The sequence below is a fragment of the Fundulus heteroclitus genome, chromosome 19 (assembly GCF_011125445.2).
Source record: "Fundulus heteroclitus isolate FHET01 chromosome 19, MU-UCD_Fhet_4.1, whole genome shotgun sequence".
Classification (NCBI taxonomy): Eukaryota; Metazoa; Chordata; class Actinopteri; order Cyprinodontiformes; family Fundulidae; genus Fundulus; species Fundulus heteroclitus.
In genome coordinates this window covers 6,551,745-6,570,804 of record NC_046379.1, presented here as the reverse complement: position 1 = coordinate 6,570,804, position 19,060 = coordinate 6,551,745, and the positions used below count along the sequence as shown (strand labels likewise).

The following is a 19,060-nucleotide window of genomic DNA, read 5'->3' as shown; positions in this document are numbered from 1 at the left end:
TTAAGCTGACCCGCTCCCTGAACATTAGTCTGGTTGGATGGCCGACAACACACCGGCCACAAGAGGGGCAGTCGGCGAGGGGAGTGAATGACATCATTCGCCGCTGCTCTGAGAGGATTTGGACGGTTGGAGTGGAGAATTATGATGTCATTTTAGCCTTCAGGACAAACGCAGTCCAACAGATCGCCTCAGTAGATGTGTGCGCTCTCACCCTATTCACACTGCCCCGGTGACGCAGTCTGTTGGAGCAAAATACAAGACGCTGCTGCACGAGTCTCTGTGTAAAGATGTTTTAGTGTGTAAAGGAAAAGAAGAGAGCAGGAACATCAAGGCTGAAAATCAATTCAACTAAGCGGTCATGGACTGGTGACCATCCCATAATGGCATATATAGACACGGATGGATGGTAACTTGAGTTTTTAAACCATTTCAACGTCATACTGAAAGTCATCATCCTCAATGGCCTGAAGCAGGGCAACCTCTTTGCTTTGAAAACAGAACAATCTTCAAGTTACAAATCTTCTGCACAAAGACACTAAGATGAGTCAAAGAAAGTCAACCCCGAAAGGTAAAACAACATTTTGAAGAAAATTAGACATTACAGAAAAAGACGGGTACAAAAAGGCCTTATTGTGTCACGATTAACAGGCAAGAGTTCCCAGGGTAAACTGGTTACACTTTGTTTTATATCTGTAAAAATATCGACACGGTGGTGTCTCATTTTTGAAAGACTTAAATTAGTAAACCAACAATGTTACATGTTTGTTCTTGTATTGGAGGTGGGCCGAGTAAAACCCTCCCCATCACATGCGCAGTCGGCACTTTTTAGCATGATATAGAGATACTTTACGCTTTAGATTTTCTCCTCTCTGCTGTTTCAGTATGAGTTTGACTTCCGCTTTCGGTCAAATTCCCGACAACCGACGGCTGCCTCATTTATAAAGCAGCAATTACAATAAAAAGTAGCTATCCCCCCCCCCCCCCCCCCCCCCTCATAGAACATTTAAATACACTGCAGATGTTTTTATTAAACATATAAGTTTCAATGTTTGGTTGTTAAAGCTGATAATGTGAGGAAATGAAGAAGATTTTGTGTAACATCAAGATCTGGCACTTATTTGAAGTATGGGAGTCACTTCTGATGAACTCTGGTTCTGAATGCATTGAGATGAATGACGGAGTACGTTCCTTCGGCATGACGCTATCATTATAGTATATATATATTTTTTTCATATTCAAGGATCAACGGCCAATCAGAGGGAACAGAATTACTATATGGGCAGAAATAATCTGAACTTAGGTCAGGCCTCAGTTTCCCTTTCAGTTTCAAGCCAGCTGCATACCGAGGTATCTGAGCCATCTGCATAACAGCCTGAGATGTGGGAATGTTTTCTTGTTTTTTTGTCACTGCTACTATATTTTAGGTGTAATGACTCTGAAGCAGCTTGGCATGTGGGTTGTGCAACACATAAGGGTTGTGAGAGCTGCGGTGCTATTGTCCAAAAATGCTTTCTCAGCTGAAACAAAGATAAATGCCAAAGCTTTATTTCCCTTTGGCCTCATGTGTTCATACGTATGACATTGAAACAAAAGGCAGATTTGTAGAACTACTGTAGGGAAAAGTCAACTGGATACTAATCATTAGCAATAAGGATTTTCTATAGATATTAGCATAGACATTATATAGGTAGACGCCCCGTGGACTGGCGCTGCCAATTGGAGCTGACGTCTCAGCACGGCTGCCATCTTGGATGGGTCTCTCATGCAACCCGCGACCCCGGAGTATTTATACGTACTAACAAAGCTGTTTGCCCAACTAAGATAAATGTTAACTCCCTGAATTTTTACCCGATTTTTACACGGTTTGGTTTGTTACAAACGGCAGAGACATGTTTATGATGCAGGAAGCTGTCACACATAAAAAATAACATGTTTTATTGCTGAAATACGTTGTTCAAACAACGTATTTCATAAATGTATGCTCTTTAACAGAGACATATGGCATATCAATGTATATTTATATGTGATAAGACAGACATGTGTTATGACATTAAATATGTAGATAAATACGTGCTTTCATGCTGAAATACTTTGTTTTATGCTCTTAAACAAAGAGACATGTGGTATTACAACTCAGTACATGTATAAATGAATACATTTAAGTAAAGAAACAAATTGGTTTGTTCATTTGAATCTGTTTCACTCTCTCTCTCACACACGTATAATCCTGAGCCTTCTCTACACACCAACAATCATTTCCTCATATTTCGGCGTGCTACGTATACACACAGTTTTTAAAGGCCTGGGAATGTGTTCTTAAAAATGTCCAATTCATTCCAGTGTCTCACACTTCCCTGCTTGCAAATAGAGCTAAAGACTTTTTCAAGGGTCTTACGCTCCAGCTTAAGACCCTTGAAAAAGAACAGTTTTGCACAACTTCTTGCATGTGTTTGTACTCTCTAACTCCAGGGTACTTAATTTGGCAACATAATTCAGCCATAGTTTGTCAAATACAGCAATAACAAATTGATAAGCATAAAATTATGGTCCATATCTTGGGTTTCTGCAGTGTTCTCACCAAGTAAATACTCATACTTCAGAACCAATCTCAGCCTAAAATGGTGATCTGAACCATGTGATCTACTTTCAATAGTTCTCCCCGGTTATTTCAACCATAAGCTGCACAAAATACGGGTAAAGTTGCTCCCTCAGGGTTTACTCCCATTGTCTCCAAAGCCAGCCTGGAGTAGGAGAGACCCATCCAATATGGCGGCAACGCAGGATGTGCTCCAGCACGTAATGAGCCATCTATGTATATGATATCTATGGATATTAGCCTTAAACTAGTGGTGTTAGCGCTAACCCTTCGTAATATTATGTTAAAAAAATTACATTTATACAATATACTGCAATGTGTGGTTGTGCTTATTAGCATGGTTCATCTAAAACCTTTTTTTGTCTTTGTCTATAGCCTCACAGTGTATTTATTAGGTAGCAAGCAAAAAACGTTCAGGAAAAGCTAAACAACCTTATATGTCTGACATTATATTTTGTATCTTTTTTTTTACAAATAATAGTTATTAAGAATTTTTTTTTGTACTTAATTCATTTCTCCGCTGTAAAAAGAGGCAAAGGATGTTTTAGGAGTGAGAAAAATACAGCAAGAAAAACATTTTTCAAATGCGTCAACAACCCTGAGTTTTAAAAAGACACGCTCTGCACAGAACCTCCAACCGGCTGTTGTACTTTTATTTCTACGAAGTTTAAAGGACAGCCATCTCCTCGGGGAAACTCCTAAAGCCTCCATAACGGGCTGCCACACCTGTTTTTCAGGTCAGTCAAACTAGCGCACACCTCTGCTGTCAGTGTCGTTTCACTCATCACGAGGAAGCGGAGACACCTTTACTTTAAAAGTATGCCGTTCCTGTTAAGAAGCATGACAAGTGCAGCAAGTGGCACACTTTCAGTTTGCTCCGAACGGGTTTAAAATGTTCAGGGTAATGTGTCCAACCAGGACAAAAATTAATCTGAATGGATCGATATTCTTCTGTCTTTTTAGCACAAGATCCATATCTCTGCAGCTTCTCTGTTTGTGTCTGCCCCAGGTTTTGATGAAGGAGACCCAAAAACGCTTTTATTAAGCAGCTTCACCTCATCGGTTATTCATGGAAACACCGAGGAACCCGGCGGACGCCCAGCAGCAGATACCTCTTTGTAATTACACAGCTTTTCGTTTGCTGTGTTAGACGGCATTATTCTCCTCTTCATGAGCTGCAAGAGTGCTTACACAGCTCAGTAAATGCCATTGATTTTTTTTTTATTATCTGTAAATGGCAGCCGAGGAAGCTTACAATGACAAGCTGCGGTGGCACGAACACATTCAGAACATTCTTACATTTACCCGTAAAATACAGACATAGAAACGCTTTGGAGGAAAATGAGGAACTTTTCTTGGATAAATTCTGGAAAAGTTCCACAATTTATCCAAAAAAATGTTCCTTTAATATGTTTATACCATCTTAGGTTAAGCACAAGCAAGTAAATTAAGTTGTTGCATCAGTTCTAATCCCCTTTGCAAGGGTCTAACTGTTTGTAGGCGTCGCTGAGTCCTGAATGAACCCATCCTTCAATTTTCAATTCAATTTTATTTTATTTATATACCGGCAATTCATGAAACATGTCATCTCAAGGCACTTCTGCACCCCCGTCCTCACAAATAACTAAACACACACCCAGTCCCCCAATGAAGACTATTCAGAAACAAGTGGGCTTTTTATAGGTAACTATATGATATGTAAAGATTTATCTATGTTGTGTAATTTAATACATAACCTAACTACAGCTTTAAGTATTTTAAAGCAAGCATAATCAAATTGGGGCCAGAGACTTTAAAAAACTGAGAAATAACCTTATAGTTTAGCACTGATTTTGGATGCTAAATGGGGGGTTAGGTCTGCTTTCCATTAAATACACAATTAGTTAAGAATATCCAGTCCATGTCTATCAGGTTTTTACTGCAAAACAAAAACCGCAGACATCATTTGTTGTGTTTGGGTTCTCATTGGCACCCCTGTTGCTTGCTGCCCTGGATGGAGAGCCATATTGTAAGTATCAGAAACAGGCCTGTCAGCTTTGTTGGCCTTAATACACTGTAGCAGGAAAACATGTCAGGAACATTGCCTAAATGAACCCAGTTTAGTATAAACACTGCAGGACGAAACAAAGAGAGCTTCATGGCAACACATCCCCAAACTGATGTCATTCTGATGTGTCATCCTGCCTTCCCTCATCCCTGACTCACCCCACCTCCTTCTCTCCAACACATCACCTCCCACCAAGGCTTTCTCCTGTCCAACAGTCCGGAGAACACTGGCGTCCTGCGGGGATCCAGCTGTTCTTCCTCCTCATCCAGCATCTCAGTTAAACCTTCCCTGTTTCTCAGCCTCCCTGTCTTTGTTTATCGGCTCCCCTGGCTGCAGCTGACTCAGTCTGACATGCATGTTGGCATCACGCCGGCCTTGATTCTTCCTGCTACATTACTTTTTTTTTTTTTTTTTTTTTTTGCTCTTGTGCATGAACGCCGAAATTCTGTATAAAACCAGAGCTGCGCAGAAACGCGGAGACGCAGCCGGGATATCTGGAGTCTGGGTGCAGAAAACACTCCCAGCCAGCCGGTTCTGGAACATGCGGAGAGGGGGGGACAAACAGGACGAGTTAGTTTTTACCGTTGCAGAACTGGAGCAGGGACGATGTGTCATAAAGGCTGCTGTAGCTGGAGAAGCCGTCCTCCATTCTCAGTTAGTTTCTGTCGCGTCCACTTGGTGCTCCCTCCATTCACTCCGCACGGTTCAGGCTCCCGGGCAACCCATTCACTCTCATTCTGTCATGTGGACTTGTTTTTCCTCTCTCAGTGAAACTCCTGAGGTGCAGCAGGAGGAAAGAAGAAGAAGAAGAAGAAGAAGCCTGGATGTCTGCAGTCTCCTCTGGTCCTTCTCGCGTTGCGCAAAGGCAGCTGCGCGTCTGCAGCTGATCTCCAACAGAAAAATGAAACAGCTTAAAAGAGTGAGCTCAGTTGGTGTGTGTGTGTGTTTGTGTGTGTGTGTGGGTCTGAGAGTGTTGAGATAATGCTCGGGACAGCCCAGCCTTCCCCCTGTCACACATGGAGGGCGAGTCAGAGCGCAGGGGGGCGGGGCCTGACGGAGAGCCCCTCCCCCTCCGCTCGCAGCAGGACGAGAGCAGGAAAAAAGAAATTCATGATGGATGAAAATGTTTTGCAAATGCTAAACACATTGAATATTTTTTTTAATCTACAAAACATGTACAATCAACTGATGTTTGCTCCAATTTCTTTTTACATAAACATGAAACTATCTCAGTTGCTGCAGATTTATCATCCATGACATCTTCCGGGCAACAATAGGCGCTCTATTGGATCGAGATCTGGTGACTGTGGAGGTCATTGGAGTACATTTAACTCATTGATATGTTCAAGAAACCAGTGTGAGATTATCTTAGCTTTGCGACATGGTGCATGTTCAAAGAAATAATCGGAATATTTGTTACTCTGGTCACAAAGGGCTGGACATGGCCAGTAACAACAACTGTCGGGTAGGCTGTGAAGTTGGGGCCTCGAGTGGTCCAAGAAAGTATCTGTCAGTTCATTAGTCCTGATTTGTTGCTGCGAGATGGATCCACGCATTTATCCAGACTCTAACATCAGACCAGGCAGCATTTCTTCCCAGTTGTCCACAATATGTGGCATTTTCCCTGTTTTTAGCCAGCAATAGTGAGTGATCTCATGCTGCAGTAGCCTTTCTGCTTCAAGGTTCAACATGTGCATTTAGAGATGTTTTTCCGCATGCCTTATTGGTAACGAGTCCTTTCATCCATCCATCCATCCATCCATCCATCCATCCATCCATCCATCCATCCATCCATCCATCTATCCATCCATCCATCCATCCATCCATTGTCTTCTACAGAGACCAGACAGGCCTCTCCATTCACATCCTCCAGCTCATTCTGGGGGATCCCAAGGTGTTCCAGCCCACAGACATATATACGTAGACGCGTCATAGGGCGCAGGTTCGCACGTCAACGTCACCGCCATATTGTATGTGGCAGAAAGAAGTTGAGTTCTGTTATTGTGAACGTGGATCAGAGAAGATGCCTCATTCCTGTGCTGCAATAAATACAGACACACACACACACACACACACACACACGCATATATATATATATATATATATATATATATATAATATATATATATATATTATATATATATATATATATAATATATATATATATATATATATATATATATATATATATATATATATATATATATATATAATTTTTTGTATGTGTTATGAATATACGGATCAATTTGTTAATTGATCTAAACATTGTGGTCTTCATTATATCATAAAACCGTTATTTCATAAAACCGTGTCACATGTGAACCTTTAGGAACAGACTTTTTGGGTGAGTATTAAAGAGGTAAAATTAATAATATGAGAAAAAAAAGTCCTAGGTCAATAAAGTAAAAATAAACAAACAAACAAACAAACAAACACAAAAGTGATAATGTTATGATAAAAACATCATATTATGAGAATTAAGGGGGAACATTTCCAGAATAATCACAGTTTGCAGAATTATTTCACTCCTGGAGTAGGCCAGGTTAGATTATTTTAAATATTTTTATTCTTTAGGAGAATAAATTCAGGAGAATGAAGCTGAAGGGACACGAAAATAAACTTGTAACATTACAAAAAAAAATACTACGAATACAAAGTATATTCAGAGATTAAAGTCCCTCTGATACTGTTTAAGTGACTGAGTAACATTTAAGATGGCGGACGCTCTGACGCATCGCAGCATAGGCAGAACCCGCCCAATGACGCGTCTACTCTTATATTATGTCTATGCTCCAGCCAGGCAGGATATTTGGTCCCCAAACTCAGTTCTGGATCTTCCGCTTCCTCTCCACGTGGGACGTCAAACATCCAAAAGGAAGGCACCAAGGATGAATCCTGATCAGATTCCCAAACCACATCAGCTGACTCCTTTCGATAAGGAGAACCAGCAGCTATATGATGAACTCCACCCGGAAGAGTCTGGCCATCCTACTACGGAGGAAGCTCCTTTTGGCTGCTTGCATCCAAAAACACTGCTATTTTTATATATTTTTTTCTTACTTCACGTTTCCTTCACAAGGAAGCTTAGTTTGAACTTCTGCAGGCTGCCTTTGCCCCGTTAACACAAAAGAGCAACCGAGCTGAATAACTTAATAATAAAAAAGACAAACTGTCTGGAAGCATTAAAAGCTAAAACCCCAACATCTGAGATTGCTTCAAATCCAAAGGATGACCTACATTTAAGGTGCCTCTCTCTCTCTTGCTCTTTCTGTATGTCATGATACAAAGTCAGGAGGGGACCCTGAGTAACAGACCCACATCACAAATCTCTTAAAGCTACAGAGGTGAGAGCTGCCAGGGCATCTCTGCTGTGGCTAAACACGATTATAACTCTGTCCTCTGTCTGCGTTATCTGCCCTGCTGCAGACATCGCTGGCTCCAAAATCATCCCTAAAACAAGGACAAGAGGGGGAACTGGAGATCTGGGGATTCAGAGAAGGGAGAAATAAATGGGATAGAGGGGGAGGGGGGGCAGAGACAAATTAAAAAGTGAGGTGGGAGTTTTTTTTTGGGGAGGGGATAATGGGGGAAACCCTGCAGGAGTAAAAGGGGGTAATTGGGCGCTTCTTCAAAGTGGGGGGTTTGAGTTTCTGAATGTGCTCAAGAGGAGGAAACTCTTTGCATTATTTATCTTGAAGAGAAAAAAAATAAGAAGCCTAAGGAAAATAGATTCTGTGGCCTACATTCATGCTGAAACACCCCCCCCCCCCCCCTTTTTTCTCTTTTCAGATCACAAGGCAGAGCAGACGAGTCACACAGAGGCACCGTGAACACTTTGCTCCTCGGCCTCCCAGCAGCTGTGGTCCTCCCATCAGCCTCCTCTGTGCAGGTATCTGTCATTAAAGCCAGGAGCACGGCGCGCCTTGGAGGCTACGGGGCTCAGTTTGATGTCTAAAGAGACGAAGCGGTCGATCGCGTCCAGATCCCCATCTGAGTTAGCGACCCCGGAGCCGTGGCTCCCCCACGTCCCGCAGGAAAACTCTGCTCTCTCCCTCACTCGTTACACAACAGCATCAAGCATCAGCAGACGCACCGAGCTCGGTCGCAGCCGGGATTATGCGAGGAAACAAGGTGCTCTTTGTAGGGCGGTGTGTCGAGTCTGATCACAAGAAGTTAATAGAACTTTGACTTTTCACAGTTGGAGCTCACGGCCTTTTTTCACAGACTCAGTTATTATCAGGTTTCTGCATAAATATGATCCAAAAGACGTCCTGAACTGACGTCTTCATGTCGGTACAAATGGGAATTTCATGCTCTGTGCACACGCATAGCTCTGTAAGCATCCTTTGTCCCTTACTCTGAAGTTTTGGAGCCCTGTGCTGTTTTGGCTGGAAGGGGTTCAGGTTTTTTTTTTTTTTTAAATCTCATTGTGGAGCGGATTTGGTATCCAGATTAGGGACAGGTCTGGCTTTTTGTTTGTGTCTGCCTCTCTTTTTTTCCAGTGCTCACATGAGAGGAGGCTTAAACTCCCTCCACAATTCCTTAAACCAGACCCCCTACCAACCCCCCCACCCACCCACCCACCCACTGCTGTCCAACAACCAACCCACATGGGGCCCAGAAACCCGCCTGAATGTCAGCAGGAGGCAGATGGGGATCCTGCCCCACCCACAGATGCTTCTCATCACCATGTTATCCATCAGTCACTAAAAGGTCTGTGGTACCATCATAATGTTCGCTGCCTCTGGACAAAATTTGAGAAGGTTCAAAGCTACACATCCTGAAAAGCTGAAACCAAAGGTGTTTACCTCAGCACGTTCAGGCCCCTGAATGTCTGCACGTTTTGTCACATTACAACTACAAACCTCAGTGCATTTTATTGGCATTTTATCTGATAGATCAACACAAAGTATTCCAGAGTAATAAGTCATGATTATAGATTTTTCTTTTTACATATAAGATTCATAAACATTTTGGCATGCATTTGTATTTAGACCCCTTAAATCTGATACTGACAACTAACATCTTGTGCAGCCAATAATAACTTTGGAAGCCAGTAACATAAGTCCAGCTCTGGGTATTGTTATAAATGCAGCCATTACGTTTCTGGCCTTATGGCTTAGAGAGCATCAGAGAACAAACAGCATCAGGAAGACCAAGGACCACAGCAGGCAGGTCAGAGAAAAGGTGGCGGTTAAGAGTTTAGAGAAGTTTAAGGTTATAAAACAAAGACCCAAGCTTTAAACGTCTCACAGAGCTCTATTCAATCCAGCATGGATGGACGGTGAATGAAACTACTGCAAACCTACCATGACAAGACCTTCCACCTAAACTGGCTGGATGGGAAAGAAGAGCATCAGAGAAGCAGACAAGGGCCCCTTGCTGGCTCTGGAGGAACTCCAGAGATCCACAGCTCAGGTGTGAGAATACGTTCGCCGGACAACTATTAGTTGTGCATTCCACAATTCCAGAAGCAATGTGGGGGACACAGCAATCATATGGAGGAAGGTGCTCTGGTCACATTAGTTTGACATTTACATTTGACTTTTACATTGATCCATATTTTATATATATATAGATATATATAGATAGTATATCTATATATATATATAATATAGATATACATATACTATATATATATAATATATAATATATCTATTATATAATACATAACATATATATATATATATATATATATATATTTATTATATTATTTTTCTTTATATATCTATATTATATTATATATATATATCTGATTTAGGCTAGCGGCCATTTTGTCGACCAGAAACTGTTCTGTGTTCAGATTTTTACCTTATATTAAATGTTCCAAACTATCTATCATTTCCTTGGTTGATCGTTTGTAATCAAAAAGTTCAAGGAGCACGAACACTTTTGCTCGGCGCTGATTTTCTAACAGAGCTTTTTAGCAGCTTGTTAAAAAAGCCCTCTAAGCTGGCCTTGTTTTAGGCCTCTGTGTTTGTAACGTTCCCTGGTGCTTTTCCAGCTTCAGCTCTCCGGTGGCTCCTGAAGGTCACAGTCAGCGGGAGCAGACATTTATTTATTTATACGAAGAGAGAGAAAAAAACTGCTCACATTCCCTGCGTCAGCAGACGTTCGGTCGGTCTGTTGGTGGTTCAGGATTACGAACAATCAAATCCAGAGCTGGGAGGGTCAATCCTCAGTGTGATCCAGCCACCATCTGTGTGCCTGTCCTGGTTATTGGGCTGCTTTGTTCTTTTACACCATGAATTAATCCAACCTGGGCACTGAATAAGCCTTTTAAACCCCGAAGCACAGTTAAATCTTTCACATATAGAGTCAAAGACTCTATGAGCGCCTTATAAACACTCTTTGACACTCATTTTAACTAGTTCACCATTATAGGGGCTCATGGCTACTGGACAGTTGCCAGCCAAGATTTGTGTATTGCCAGCATACAAACAAGTGGGCTTACAAGAACTTGTCAGAAATAGTAAAATAGATTTAAATAATACCACGTTTGTCTGAAATGACTTCAGTAGTTAAATATAAAGCTTTCATTTAAAAGTAGAAGGCTACTTTAAAGGAAATGTATAACTACTCCTAGGAACTCCTAAAGTAGGAAGGGTAATAAAATCCTTATCAAACATTTTGGCAAGTGTCACTCAGTAAATTTAATAATCTTTACAGACAGTTTAACCAAAGGTTGGACATTGCAGTGGTCAGAAAAAAAAATAAAAAATACCCAAGACCTTAATCTCAGACTTTACAGACTATAGTTAGGATGTTAAATGTTACATTTCCTGACAGGACCATCATAAAAGTTCTGAACGAGTGCAGCTTGTGCGCAAATGTTGCCTGAATTTAGCCGCATAACTTTGTTTTACAAAGTTACATCCGAACGAAGCACGAGATGTTTGGTCTCAGGGCTTGTCAGAAGTAATCCAAACAAAGCATATCATCAGAAACACCTGATAATAACTATAACGCACGGTGGTGGTGGTGGGGATCATGATTTAGGCTAGCGGCCCTTTTGTCGACTATAAACTGTTCTGTGTTCTGGAGTTTAATGTGGCATCAGCTGCCTTTGTCTTCGTTACAATTAAGTCATGCAAAACAACAAATGTACCAAACACAGAAGCAACCCTACATCAGATTACCATGAAAAAAGTGCCAACAGCATATTTCTTTAATTTATTTTGCAAACTTTACCCTGGCATCATCGATATGTCTAGTTTAAAATGTGCACCGGTCCATTAGGAACATATACTGAGGGAGTAAATCACAAAACTGTCAGATAAAAACATCACCAAGTCCAGATCAGGACATATTTTATGACGAAGAATAAAAGCCCAACCCTCTGAGTCACACATTATCCTTGTCAGTCTAAAAAGCCACTGCCTTCAAGCCAGCAGGATCAGCTGAAATGCATTACCACAAACATAACCATTGCTGCAGTTTCTGCTCTCTTGGATTTTATGGAGAAAATGTGACCCACTTTCAGGCAGCGAGAGAACAACCCCGACCGGGAATCTGAGAAAAGCTGAATCTCTTGTGTCTACAGACGATCCAGCCAGGTGTTCTTCTTTTACCTACGAGAATAATCCCCCCCCCCCCCCCCCACCCCCATTCTTTCAGGATGCTACATAAAGCTGGAGATTTTCGTTTAGAGCAGTGATGCTGCAGAAATAAAGGAAAGAGCAGCTGCACACCGCAGCGAGCTGCTGAGGGCCACACAAGCTGCAGCAGCGCCAAGTGATGATGTTATGAGTCAGAAATAAAACTGGGTCACCGCTTCTGCTCTTAATAGAGTCTCTTAGAGTCTAACAGCTTTTTGTATGATGGAGCTCTCCAGGACCAGGCTCTGTGATATCCACGGATACTCCACATTTATTCCCACTGCTCTGGTAGTCTCAACTCAGCAACGCTGCTTCACTCCTGAAGGATGTAGCGTAAAGCAATAAACGGATAAAATACGGATCATACATACCAGATGTTATCACTGCAATAAATCTCAGATTATCTTACGTGGTGATGAATAATAAAAAGAGCAACTAAAACACTCCCATAGACACTTTGATGTAAAGTACCTGATATTCAGCAGGTTATCATTCTAACAAGCACATGGGAGGAAGCTGAAGACCAGCCGGGAGCTTCTGCATTTCATACTGCGGTACTGTTTGCCAGATGGCAGCATTTTGAAGAATTTATGGAGAGGTTGTGTGGGTTCCTCGTTGATGTTAATTGTCCTCCTCCTAGGTTTCAGGAGGTATCTTGGATGGAGGGGAGGGAAGCTCCAGTGATCTTCTCAGCAGCTCCAACTATCCTCCGCAGGACCTTTTTTATTGGGTATGCTGCAACTGCAATACCACACCGTATGTTAGAAGGCTCTAAGTTCAAACTCAGGACAGAAACAAACTTTATTTCTCTTTGTCTCCTTAAAACAAACAGATTCACGAGAAGATTTTCGGAAAATGCAACAGTTTCTACATGTCTGTCGATAAAAACCTACAGCAACTACTTCCAAAGAACAAATATAAGCAGAGGGAGTGAGAGCGTGTTAGTGTAACGGGAATCTGTTGCTCCATTCTGCTCATAACATTGTGACACCATATCCGAAGATATTTTGGACTTTATTTGAGTCTTTATTGCTCGGTCTCAATGTTTGATGCCTGTTTCTGCCTCCTTATGTTCAGCTTTAAACTTTGCGATACCGATGCCGTTAAAGCGGAGACGAGTGGTTCTAAACCACAGCGATTCCTCCTCTTCTAATCTATATGTTAATGAGGCATGAAGTGGTCCAGAATGTGTATAATTCAGCAGACGCCGATCCATGGATGTCCATAAAAACTACTGCTGTGTAAGGCCATTAAGGGCCAGAAAACAGGTTCCAGGCTGATTACAGTTCCTCGACCCAATAATCTGAAAACAATGTATTAATCTGAAGGGCAGCGGTCTTAATTTACATCACAGTTGCCATTCCAACCCAGAAAAGCTGAGGTGTGTGTGTGTGTGAAGTGGACACACACACCAGAGTGTTGCCGCTGGTTCTCTCAGGCCATGACAAGTTTAATCACATCTGATTTGGCTCCATGTGCAATGCACACCCTTCCCCCCCTCAGACTCCTGCAACGTCCAACACACACAACAAATATGATTATCTGGATACGCACACAAACACCTGTGCGGCATGCATGAAATATTCAGTCCGCGCGTAGGACAAATAGGCCTGAATGAAGAACATATTTAGCATAATCAGAGCTACTTGTTCGCATATTTGGACCACAGATGGAGCCCCGACGTCAGCAGACTGCAATGACACCATGAGCTGTTTTCCTGAGCACATGTGCAAAGTCGGAGAAAATCTCATCCACTGATGCCTCCGTAAGTTAGATGAGACAAAGCAGCCAAGATGAGCAGAGCTTCTTTCTTTTCTCACCAGACAGATTTTCTCAGAGAACACTCTCCATCCCCTCTTTCACCCCATCTTCCATCCCTTACTTTCACTCCTTTCAACTCCTTACATCTAATTCCCTTCACTTCCTTACTCAAGCTCAATTTCTTCAGTTCTAAACCTCTAATCTGTTTTCATCCCTTTTATTTACACTGCCTCAAACTTTTCTGTCCATTTTCCACAATTTGGGCTGTTGATGAAAAACATGACAATACTGCCACCTACAGGAGATGAGCTAAGCTGCAGGAACTTGTTTTCTCCACACCATGGTGACCAAACTCTGAGATGTGAGCCAAAATCACCAAGTTGAGAAATCACTCAGGTGCTATCATTTTTTTCTGTTAAACACATCGAAAGTAATTTTGCTGTACATTTAGTTTATTTTTACCAGCAGAGCAACAAGTTTAGCATGCAATATTTTAATGGGTTTTGCTGTAAAAAAATGTTTTAAATTAAGTAGATTTCTAATTTGAATATGATACATTCAATAGATATTCAAGTAAATGTAGATTTATAGAACGAAATTGACCTAAATATGATGAGACATAACTCCAGCCACTAGATGGCAGCAAAGCCCTTCCAAAAATTATTCTGTGACCTTGACTGTATGGTGGTTTGAGGCAAATTTGCGACAACAGTCCACCCTTCAGTCCATTTGTCCATCCATCCATTGTCTATACCAGGTGTTCCAACTTGTCGGCACATGGGCCAAAATTGTGAAGTCAAAAGTACTCGATGACCAAAAAATTAATTAAAAAATATCCATAAAACTATGCTGTGATTTTTATTTTAAGGTTTGGCCCTACAAAATATGCACATTTTAACTAAACAAGTTTATCCGATTTTCTGTATAAAAGGGATGTGTAAATCATTGTAGACAGAAAGGTTAAAAAACGGGGTTTGCTCATTTGTCTTGTCAAAAGATGGTCATTCAGTTTGTATAATAGTTTGGATTTGATTGGTTCAATTGATCTACCAATATAAGGGCAGGATTTGAACTAATCTTTCTTTTATAACATTTGTTATATTTAGCCAGTTTTAATAACTTCATTCAAAGCAGATTTTAATGCTTTGGATACGCCTGGTCTATACCACCATGTCCTTGCAAGGTTGTAGAAGGGCTGGTATCCATCTCCAGCAGTTATTGTGTGAAGGGCAAGGGACAGATCACCAGTCCATAACAGAGGCACACAGGACAAAATAAACAAGATAAAATAAATAAACATGCACACATGCACTGATTTCTTAAGCCCATTTACCGACACTCTTTTAACCTGACAGTCATGTTAGTGAACTGTGGAAGGAAATTTGGAGTTGCTAGGAAGGAAACCTACACATGCTCAGGAAGAACATGAAAACTTCACGTAGAAAGACACAAATACAGACTTTCTAACCCATTACCTGCTGTTAGCAGCAGTGCTACCAGCTGTTCGACCCTGCAGCCCTAACATATTATACAACAGGTTAAAGCCAGGTGCACGTTGACACACAGAAAATAAAACAAATTGTGGTAAAAAGAAAAATGTACCATGACTACATTGTAAATTATGGATTAGGCCTGGTTGACTCAGGCAATATGGATTCTTGTCAGGTATCAAGGTTTTTTACCTACTGAACCCAGATTCATCTTAGCAGTGGCTAGAGTTGCTATGAGAGTGCTGTGTCCCATCAAAGAGCAAATAAAATAATAAGTTATCTGTAATTGAAGAAAGACACTTTTAAACTTAGAGATAGAAATAAAACAACCCCCCCCCCCATTACAATTTTCTAAAATTACTTAATGATCCTATTGAGTAAGAAAACTGGTTCACATTCAAGGTTCAACACATAAATCATAAATCAACATTAAAATTGAACAGAACAGTTTTTCCTGAATTATTGAAAATCTTCTTGGGCTTTTCGTAATAACAATATAAGATAGCTCATATAGGCAAAACTTCAACATATATTGCCATTTAGACTACTTTTTGCGAGCATGACAAAGAAAAGGTCATCAGTGTTTCCTCTGCTGGTTTCTTGCAGTCCTGGGAGTGTCATGAACACTAAACGATGTGGAGTAGCTTATGCTGCCATTCAGATGTCTTCAATGATTTTGTTTCTTTGTGCGTTAATCACCAAATTCTGCATTTATTATGGTATAAAAGTTAACAGAATATTGTCCCTAAAATGGTGTGCTAGCAGTCAGCTCAGAACACATCAACTCTTGAAACATTTTAACGCAATATAGAATAAAAGATGTGATCAGGATTTCATTTATCAGTCAAAAAGAAGAAAATCTCTTCCTTGAAAATTAGTCACCTAAGACGTCAACATTTAGGAAATATTTTGTTAAATTTTTTTCCTACATCTGCATTTAAAAAAAAAAATCCTGCTTGATGTCAATGTAAAAAGAAGTCAAGACACAATAACTATTTTCAGACAAGTTCCTAAAAAGATCAGCTTTAGTGCAACGGATTATTATTTTTGTTGCTTAAAGGATGTATTGAAAACCAAAATCTAATATTTATGTGCTTAAGAACAGTGAAGATATTAAACAGTTTATGACATGATAAAATCTGATATTTCACGGGAGTTTTCATTTTTTATGTGAATATTGAACAACTACTTTCCGTTCGTCCAACATATTCAGCTTAAGCAGAAGTCCTCCCCCCCAGTGTTTGAGCCAAATGTTGACAGATTATATAAAAGCATTTTAATTTCCCTTAAATTCCCCCCTGAAGTTACTTTTAGAGGCAAATGTGTTGGAAGAAAACTGACGGTGAACAGAGTTATAGAGTTTGAAGCGCGTGACAAAGAGTGTTGTCTCAGTAATTTCTGTACGCCTACATGACTTTCGTGTAGTCAAACCTACATTAGTAAAAGATGAGCTGGAAATGAGACTTTCAGCTGCTTCCATTCACTTCTCCTATGTTTTATGCAACCACTGCAAGGCTCACTGATGTAACCTAACATGGATGATGCAGTTTTTGAGAGAAATTTCAGGGCCTGTGCACATGTAAATATAATTCCTGGTCAGACCAACCTGACCAGGACCTGGCTGTGTCCCAATATATTTTGTCGGCAACCTACTGCTCTCAGACAAAATTTCTCCTTTGCCCCCGCTTGCTGGACAATGCGCCATAAATCTTCACCCTATGAGCTCACATAGACATGGATTTCCCTGCCTTCTTCTTGGGTGGTCATTGTGTTACACAATAATACCCAAGTTTGGTGCCCTGCGTGCAACATTCATCACACTTTGGCAGCTTTTTGCCTTTTGCTCAGTTTCTTTTTTAACATATTCCTCCATGTCAAACATGAAAATGAATAAAACTATCCTGAGCTACAAGGTCAAACACATGTGAGTAGGAAAACTGTAAACATGACAATGATATGTGCCGTTTGAACTGTTCGGAAACACACACTCGGCCACATGGAGACGAAATCTACTCAACATTACAGATTAGAGAAGAAAACTTCTTAAACTTCAAGCTAATTTCATACATTTGCACCTGATGTGCAACTTGAAGGGTCACACACCAAGATGATGAATGCAAACAGCAGGACAAAGGGTTGGATGTTTCAGTGATTTAGATTTTATCAGCCATGATAAAGTTAAGTAATTTCCTGCCAAATGCATCAGGAGATCATAGTATACGATACGGAGGGATGGTCAGATGATAACAAGTCATGCAGCCGCCGTAATTACAAGAATGCTTGTGTGGCCGGCAAACATCAAAAGGCCGTCATACGTCTGAGTCGTGCTGATATTTACTGAAGAGGAAATCATCCGTGAACTACACCAGGGCAAGGAGGAAGGAGGCGGCAGGGAGGTGAAATATGAAGGGAAGAAAGGCTGAGAGGAGCATAAGAGAGGAAAACATCAAGAAGCATCAGAGGCACAGAAGAAGAAGGTTTCTATTTATAACTGATTGTTACTGTTAGTGAGACTGCCAGGCAGGAGAAAGGCTTGCTTTTCTCTCCCAGCTGGGATGCGCCAGCAGCAAATGACCCATCCCTTAATGCTTCACCATGGTACACAAAAAACCAAGCAATGGACACGCAGACACCTGCACAGTCACCCAGCACATCTTTGCACCCTGAATTCCTGCACACGTTGCCCCGGCGCGCTCCTTTTCAGCAGAGTGGAGGACAAAAAGAAAAGGAAAAAAAAACACCCATCCCTAAAAGATCTTTAGTAACTTCAAATCTGGACATCTGTGGGGAAAGCCTCGGCCGAGGTCACCGTGCATCATTCTGATAAAAGCCGGAGGAATCTGTTTCAGGTTTCCATATAAGGCCTCAGACTGAACAGAGTCCTTGCTGGGTGAGGCGTCCCAGTGGAGACTAAAACAGGATGGACACAGTCCCCTCCTCCACTAAAAATACACACAGGCACAGAAAACACACAGACGCAGGAACACAACTCCAAACAGTTTACAGAAACGCGTGCCCAATGTTTGCTTCAGATGTCTGTCTTAAACATGGGTTCACCACCAAAGAATAATCATTTCTTACCCATGGGTGGTCCCTCACAGTCGGACATGTTTGCAGACAGAGAAAGGAGGAGGACAGTGTCTCGTGTCCGCTTAGTGCCAGTGGCTTCTTGTTTCTTCCTTCAAGACCCAAGGAAACTTTCTCCTGGTCAGTCTCGGCTGTCAAACTCTGTGTCTCTGCGCACTTTCTGCCTGACTATCCTCCTCCACTCTGACCCTCTGCGAGCAATCTGATCAGTGGCCAGGAGATACGTCAGTCAGACGCTCCACTCGGCACCATTGGACACTAAATTTGTAACAAGCAGCCCTTCCTCAGGGTACTGTTTCCCTGGGATGTGACAGACCCCTGTGGATAAGATTTCATAGGGCGCGCTGGTCAACCTTCAACAAACAGACGGCAAAGCGTGCGGCTTTGTTAAAAACTCTGCATTATAACAGTTCATTTCATTTATTGGTTTCTTCACATCTGATCAGATCCACTAAACCTCTCATGGGTTGCTTCAAACCGG

General features: G+C 41.4%; 1 protein-coding gene across 7 annotated transcripts in view; it reads right to left on the bottom strand.

The window, feature by feature from the left end:
- Positions 1-18,742, bottom strand: part of eml1 (EMAP like 1) — a 65,553-nt gene extending 46,811 nt beyond the window's left edge. For 4 of the 7 annotated variants that reach the window (XM_021317486.2, XM_021317488.2, XM_012864575.3 and 1 more), the window contains exon 1: positions 5,226-5,628. In XM_021317486.2, coding sequence (XP_021173161.2) covers positions 5,226-5,292 — 67 coding nt within the window. In that variant the 5' untranslated portion in view covers positions 5,293-5,628. Of the gene's footprint in view, positions 1-5,225; positions 5,630-18,573 lie in introns of those variants that run through there. The other 3 variants (XM_021317490.2, XM_021317487.2, XM_012864579.3) reach the window with 3 other exon arrangements.
- Between the last annotated feature and the right edge of the window lie 318 nt (positions 18,743-19,060).